The 7,500-nt window shown below is 43.5% G+C and overlaps 1 protein-coding gene across 1 annotated transcript in view; it reads right to left on the reverse strand.

The window, feature by feature from the left end:
• Positions 1-3,629: 3,629 nt before the first annotated feature.
• The window catches only part of bnipl (BCL2 interacting protein like), a 16,235-nt gene continuing 12,364 nt past the window's right edge, over positions 3,630-7,500 (reverse strand). Inside the window, exons 6-10 of the mRNA XM_062422056.1 lie at positions 7,276-7,378; positions 7,017-7,148; positions 6,710-6,796; positions 5,947-6,045; positions 3,630-4,577 (exon numbers count right to left, since the gene is read on the reverse strand). Coding sequence (XP_062278040.1) covers positions 4,553-4,577; positions 5,947-6,045; positions 6,710-6,796; positions 7,017-7,148; positions 7,276-7,378 — 446 coding nt within the window. The 3' untranslated portion in view covers positions 3,630-4,552. The remainder of the gene's footprint in view (positions 4,578-5,946; positions 6,046-6,709; positions 6,797-7,016; positions 7,149-7,275; positions 7,379-7,500) is intronic.

The raw sequence follows: 7,500 nt of genomic DNA on the forward strand, positions 1-7,500 counted from the left end.
AATTATTTTAAACTTTTACAAAGTTTATATTTTATAAAACATAATAAACAGGTTCTGGCTGTTGGTGTTCTCTAGGTTCTCTAGGTTCTGGCTGTGGTTCTCTAGGTTCTCTAGGTTCTGGCTGTGGTTCTCTAGGTTCTGGCTGTGGTTCTCTAGGTTCTCTAGGTTCTGGCTGTGGTTCTCTAGGTTCTGGCTGTTGTTCTCTAGGTTCTGTAGGTTCTGGCTGTGGTTCTCTAGGTTCTGGCTGTGGTTCTCTAGGTTCTTTAGGTTCTGGCTGTGGTTCTCTAGGTCTCTAGTTCTGGCTGTGGTTCTCTAGGTTCTCTAGGTTCTGGCTGTGGTTCTCTAGGTTCTGGCTGTGGTTCTCTAGGTTCTCTAGGTTCTGGCTGTGTTCTCTAGGTTCTGGCTGTTGTTCTCTAGGTTCTGTAGGTTCTGGCTGTGGTTCTCTAGGTTCTGGCTGTGGTTCTCTAGGTTCTTTAGGTTCTGGCTGTGGTTCTCTAGGTTCTGGCTGTGGTTCTCTAGGTTCTCTAGGTTCTGGCTGTGGTTCTCTAGGTTCTGGCTGTAGTTCTGTAGGTTCTCTAGGTTCTGGCTGTGGTTCTGTAGGTTCTCTAGGTTCTGGCTGTGGTTCTGTAGGTTCTGGCTGTGGTTCTCTAGGTTCTGGCTGTGGTTCTGTAGGTTCTGGCTGTGGTTCTCTAGGTTCTGGCTGTGGTTCTCTAGATTCTCTAGGTTCTGGCTGTGGTTCTGTAGGTTCTGGCTGTGGTTCTGTAGGTTCTGGCTGTAGTTCTCTAGGTTCTCTAGGTTCTGGCTGTGGTTCTCTAGGTTCTGGCTGTGGTTCTGTAGGTTCTGGCTGTGGTACCTTCTCCAGCAGCTCCTCCAGTCTCAGCTCCTCCTCATACTTCAGGTACTCCACCTCCTGGCTCCGGTTCTTGCGGTGCTGAACATGAGCGCAGCCGGCGGCGGAGACTCTGAGGCCGGACAGTCTGCAGGGCTGAGCCGCCTGAAGCTGGACGGAACCGGACAGTTTGTCTCCGCTGCTGTAGAAGCTGCGGCTCGGATCCGACAGATGCAGAGAAACCTTCGGCTTGTGGGAGGCTGACAGAACCATGGTTCCACCGGAGGAACGATACGGATCAAACAGAAGAAGAACCGAAGAGAAACTACCGAAAAATAATAATAATAATAATAATAATAATAATAATAATAATAATAATAATAATAATAATAATAATAATAAATCACATTCAGTGAAATCTGGTAAATATTTATAAAATATGAAAGAAAGACTGAACTGAATCAGAGTCTGTGGTCTGTGCTGCAGACAACCGGGTCGGTTTTATACCGGAGGGGAGTCCCGGTGTCCAGTTACCGGCTCACCGAGCAGCATGTGTCCGCTGCGCGTGGACGAGCCGCAGCAGCCAATCAGAGCGCAGAGAGGGCGCGTGGGAAGCCTGTGAGTCTCTGGCCTTTAAATAGAGAAACAACTCTAATAACCTGCTAACATATGTTTATATTTTATTATCTGACTTCAGTTCAGATCTAATCTGAGTTCATCAAACCTGAAACATAAAATAATATTAATCACAATTAATAAACTATTAAATAATCATCTTACTGAACATGTTGGAAGTTATCTTAGACTGAGAGCTTTTACTGTGAAAATCCTGCAAGAAAAACACATCTAAAGTAAAAGTACTGCAGTATTATGAGTGATGTAGTATGCAGTATTACAGTAAAAGTACTGCAGTATTATAGTGATGTAGTATGCAGTATTACAGTAAAAGTACTGCAGTATTATAGTGATGTAGTATGCAGTATTACAGTAAAAGTACTGCAGTATTATGAGTGATGTAGTATGCAGTATTACAGTAAAGTACTGCAGTATTATGAGTGATGTAGTATGCAGTATTACAGTAAAAGTACTGCAGTATTATAGTGATGTAGTATGCAGTATTACAGTAAAAGTACTGCAGTATTATAGTGATGTAGTATGCAGTATTACAGTAAAAGTACTGCAGTATTATAGTGATGTAGTATGCAGTATTACAGTAAAAGTACTGCAGTATTATGAGTGATGTAGTATGCAGTATTACAGTAAAAGTACTACAGTAAAGTACAAGTACCTCAAACTGTACTACAGTGAAGTACAAGTACCTCAAACTGTACTACAGTAAAGTACTAGTACCTCTAACTGTACTACAGTAAAGTACAAGTACCTCTAACTGTACTACAGTAAAGTACTAGTACCTCTAACTGTACTACAGTAAAGTACTTGTACCTCTAACTGTACTACAGTAAAGTACTAGTACCTCTAACTGTACTACAGTAAAGTACTAGTACCTCTAACTGTACTACAGTAAAGTATAAGTACCTCTAACTGTACTACAGTAAAGTAAAAGTACCTCTAACTGTACTACAGTAAAGTAAAAGTACCTCTAACTGTACTACAGTAAAGTACTAGTACCTCTAACTGTACTACAGTAAAGTATAAGTACCTCTAACTGTACTACAGTAAAGTAAAAGTACCTCTAACTGTACTACAGTAAAGTAAAAGTACCTCTAACTGTACTACAGTAAAGTAAAAGTACCTCTAACTGTACTACAGTAAAGTACTAGTACCTCTAACTGTACTACAGTAAAGTACTAGTACCTCAGTTTACCTGCAGCTCCCCCTGCTGGACAGTAGAGGAGTTGCTGTTTGACCCATTTTAACATTTAACAGCTTGTAAAAACACCACAGATGTTCTTTTATTCTGAAATGTTCTGACTTTTCCTAAAGTGGCCAAAAATGCACAAAAATATAAACATATTAAATGTTATATTTAGTATTTGTGCTCCAGATGTTTGTCCATTGAGGCTGTTCTGGGTCAGATTATCTCCGTATCTATTAACAGTGTTTTAGGTAAATGAATAGTTAATAGATTTAATAAGATAGTAGTTATGAGGATGTTATGATGTATCAGTGAAGACTGATGGTTCTGATGGTTCTGATGGTTCTAATGGTTCTAATGGTTCTGATGGCTCTAATGGTTCTGATGGTTCTGATGGCTCTGATGGTTCTAATGGTTCTGATGGTTCTGATGGTTCTAATGGTTCTGATGGTTCTGATGGCTCTAATGGTTCTAATGGTTCTGATGGTTCTAATGGTTCTGATGGCTCTAACGGTTCTACAATAAACCCCACAGCTCCATTAGGCTCTGCTCATTTTACCTTTACATTAAATACATTTAACCAACAAACAGAGATGAAACAATGACTAAAAACAACCTACAGTTAGTTTGAGTGACAGCTGCCATCTGGTTACCATGGTAACGTAGAGATGGAGAGACTAAAGAGACTCAAAACTACCAATAAAGAGACATTTCCATCATTATTGTTATATTTTCATGTCTGAGGTAAAACATGTTGTGTGATAGATGTTTAGTGGTCTCTCTCTCTGCTCTCTGACACATCAATCAAGCTTTAATCACATTTATTGATCAGTCAGTGAGACTATTGATGCTTTCTAAACACAGTATGTGATAGAATATGAATAATATGATTAGTACTGTTCTTATTATCAGTGTTCAGACTTGTCATCTTTAGATTCGTCTGTTTGTTAATAAATTGAACAGTTCAGTGATTTCATTGTTTTTATTCCCAGAGGAAACACCGTCACACCATCTCTGCTCTCCTGTACACTTTCATTATGTTTCACCAAAAACATTTATATTTTTATACCAAGAAAATAAACAATAAACTTCAGAAACCATCAGATTAAAAACATTCACTCTGCTGTTGAACATCACTGCAGCCTTTCCTCTGGTTAAATGGATCCAACACACATCTGAGTAAAAGATTCAAACTATAAAAACAAAGGAGCTGATTTCATTTAATAAAATAATATAATTAATAAAATGTTTGATCAGAGCTTTGATCTGCGACAGGTAAACTGTGTCGTTACTGCGAACCAATCAGCAGCCTCCTCAGCTGTGTGCAGTTCCTCTGGTGTCCACCAGGTGCTGCACACTTCCTGCTCCAGCAGCCGATCATGTGACCCGATCATGTGACCCGATCATGTGACCCGATCACGTGACCCGATCACGTGACCCGATCACGTGACCCGATCACGTGACCCGATCATGTGACCAGCTGCTGGATGATGATACTAATGAGCTCTTATTGTCTTCATTATATTTACTCTCTTTTATTTTCTCATTATAACATGAGAACTTTATAAGATCAGAACAAATCACATGTATGATATTAATTTAATTACTGGATATCAAATTATTCTGTTTATAAGGAAACTTTTCTCATTGTGACGATAAATCTTTTATTTCTGTTTTTTACGTTTCCTGTTTTTATGTTGAAGGGCTGAGTTAAGAGGAAGTAGTAGAGTCAGCTGATCACATGATGACAGCAGGTGGACACTAACTTCCTGTCACTTCCTGTCACTTCCTGTCACCCCCCCACAGAATAAATAACCTCAGTCTCTGTGTAGAGGTCAAAGGTCATCAGAGGCTCCTGATGACCTTTGACCTTTAGGATCGACCCGGTCTGTCGACCTCTGCGTCCGTCATCGGTTCAGCTTCTCATCGAACCTGCAAGAACACAGAGAGAGATCAGTGGAGTCAGTAGACCTGAGTAGCAGCCGTAGAACCTCAGCAGTAGAACCTGAGTAGCAGCAGTAGAACTTGAGTAGCAGCAGAGGAACCGCAGCAGTAGAACCTGAGTAGCAGCAGAGGAACCTCAGCAGTAGAACCTGAGTAGCAGCAGAGGAACCTCAGCAGTAGAACCTGAGTAGCAGCAGAGGAACCTCAGCAGTAGAACCTGAGTAGCAGCAGTAGAACCTCAGCAGTAGAACCTGAGTAGCAGCAGTCGAACCTGAGTAACAGCAGAGGAACCGCAGCAGTAGAACCTGAATAGCAGCAGTTGAACATCAGCAGTAGAACCTGAGTAACAGCAGAGGAACCTCAGCAGTAGAACCTGAGTAGCAGCAGTAGAACCTCAGCAGTAGAACCTGAATAGCAGCAGTAGAACCTCAGCAGTAGAACCTGAGTAGCAGCAGTAGAACTTGAGTAGCAGCAGAGGAACCTCAGCAGTAGAACCTGAGTAACAGCAGAGGAACCGCAGCAGTAGAACCTGAGTAACAGCAGAGGAACCTCAGCAGTAGAACCTGAGTAGCAGCAGTAGAACCTCAGCAGTAGAACCTGAGTAGCAGCAGTAGAACCTCAGCAGTAGAACCTGAGTAGAAGCAGTAGAACCTGAGTAGCAGCAGAGGAACCTCAGCAGTAGAACCTGAGTAACAGCAGCAGTAGAACCTGAGTAGCAGCAGTAGAACCACAGCAGTAGAACCTGAGTAGCAGCAGTAGAACCTGAGCAGTAGAACCTGAGCAGTAGAACCTGAGTAGCAGCAGTAGAACCTCAGCAGTAGAACCTGAGCAGTAGAACCTGAGCAGTAGAACCTGAGTAGCAGCAGTAGAACCTGAGTAGCAGCAGTAGAACCTGAGCAGTAGAACCTGAGTAGCAGCAGTAGAACCTGAGTAGCAGCAGTAGAACCTCAGCAGTAGAACCTGAGCAGTAGAACCTGAGTAGCAGCAGTAGAACCTGAGTAGCAGCAGTAGAACATCAGCAGTAGAACCTGAGCAGTAGAACCTGAGTAGCAGCAGTAGAACCTCAGCAGTAGAACCTCAGCAGTAGAACCTGAGTAACAGCAGTAGAACCTGAGTAGCAGCAGAGGAACCTCAGCAGTAGAACCTGAGTAACAGCAGAGGAACCTCAGCAGTAGAACCTGAGTAGCAGCAGTAGAACCTCAGCAGTAGAACCTGAGTAACAGCAGAGGAACCTCAGCAGTAGAACCTGAGTAGCAGCAGTAGAACCTCAGCAGTAGAACCTGAGTAGCAGCAGTAGAACCTCAGCAGTAGAACCTGAGCAGTAGAACCTGAGCAGTAGAACCTGAGTAGCTCTTACTGGCAGATGGCCTCGGGGATCTGCAGCTGCTCTGTGGGGATGAACTGGGAAAGCTCCTGCAGACTCTGGATGAACCGAATCTTCCTGCTGAACTTATCACTGCGGACCAAAGGTCAGAGGTCAACACAGGTAAACAGGAAGTCAGACAGGTGTGTCATAGGTGTTCTGGGTGGTTGCTATGGCATCATAAGGCCGTTGCTAGGTGGTTTCCATGGTGTTTGCTGCTGCTGGTGATCTTTAAGGCTTTGTGGTTGGATGCTCCGTGGTTACATGTGTGTGTGTTTGTGTGTGTGTGTGTGTTTGTGTGTATATGTGTGCATGTGTGTGTGTGTGTGTGTGTGTACTTGTGTGTGTGTGTATGTGTGTGCATGTGTGTGTCTGTGTGTGTGTGTGTGTGTACGTCTGTGTGTCTGTGTATGTGTGTGTGTTTGTTTGTGTGTGTATGTGTGCATGTGTGTGTGTGTGTGTGTGCATGTGTGTGTGTGTGTGTGCATGTGTGTGTGTGTGTGTGTGTGAGTGTGTGTGTGTTTGTGTGTGTGCGTGTGTGTTTGTGTGTGCATGTGTACGTGTGTGTGTGTTTGTGTGTATATGTGTGCATGTGTGTGTGTGTGTGTGCGTGTGTGTGTGTTTGTGTGTATATGTGTGCATGTGTGTGTGTGCATGTGTACGTGTGTGTGTGTTTGTGTGTATATGTGTGCGTGTGTGTGTGTGTGTGTGTGTGTGTGTGTGTGTGTGTGTGTGTGTGTGTGTGTGTATTACAGACCTGATGAAGGGTTTGACCACAGTAATGAGAGCCTTGATGTACCAGGCCGGGTGGACGACCAGCAGACCCTTCAGGTCCTTCTTCAGCCTGCAGACACACAGGTCACATGATTAACACCCTCGTCGTCATGGATACAAGATTTTTTTTCTTTTTTCTTTAAACATTTTTTAAAAGGAACAGTTTAATTTCTTCTGCAGTGTACAGGAAGTACATCTGACACAGCTGACACACGTTAGCAGTGTAGAGTGTGTGTGGACAGTGATAGCTCCGCCCGGCTGTGCCGCCCAGGTGAGTGAACCCAGCGTACCTCCTGTCGATGGAGGTGTAGCACTGATGGAGCCATTTGATGGAAGGCAGTTTGTTTCTGGGAGCCATCGCACACAGGTAGACCAGCAGGTAGTTCTCCGAGACCATCAGATCCAATGTTCCCACGATGTACCTGCACACACACACACACACACACACACACACACACACACACACACACACACACACACACACTTATAGTCACACATAAAGAAAACTGACACCCAAACTCTGCTGCCATCAAACAGAATCAAGCTCACCTGAACAGGTTTTCCATGACGTACTCGTAGTCCTCCACTGTGTTCTCCGGCAGGTAGCAGGATGTAAACAGGATGATGGCGTTCATCCCATCTCCATAGTAACCTGTCAACCGTTCAGACGCACACACACACACACACACACACACACACACACACACACCTTTAACACTGTAACAGCTGCTTCATAGACAATAAATTGCTATTATAACGGAGTAAACAGCCTCT

This window comes from Scomber scombrus, chromosome 7 (genome assembly GCF_963691925.1).
Source record: "Scomber scombrus chromosome 7, fScoSco1.1, whole genome shotgun sequence".
Lineage (NCBI taxonomy): Eukaryota > Metazoa > Chordata > Actinopteri > Scombriformes > Scombridae > Scomber > Scomber scombrus.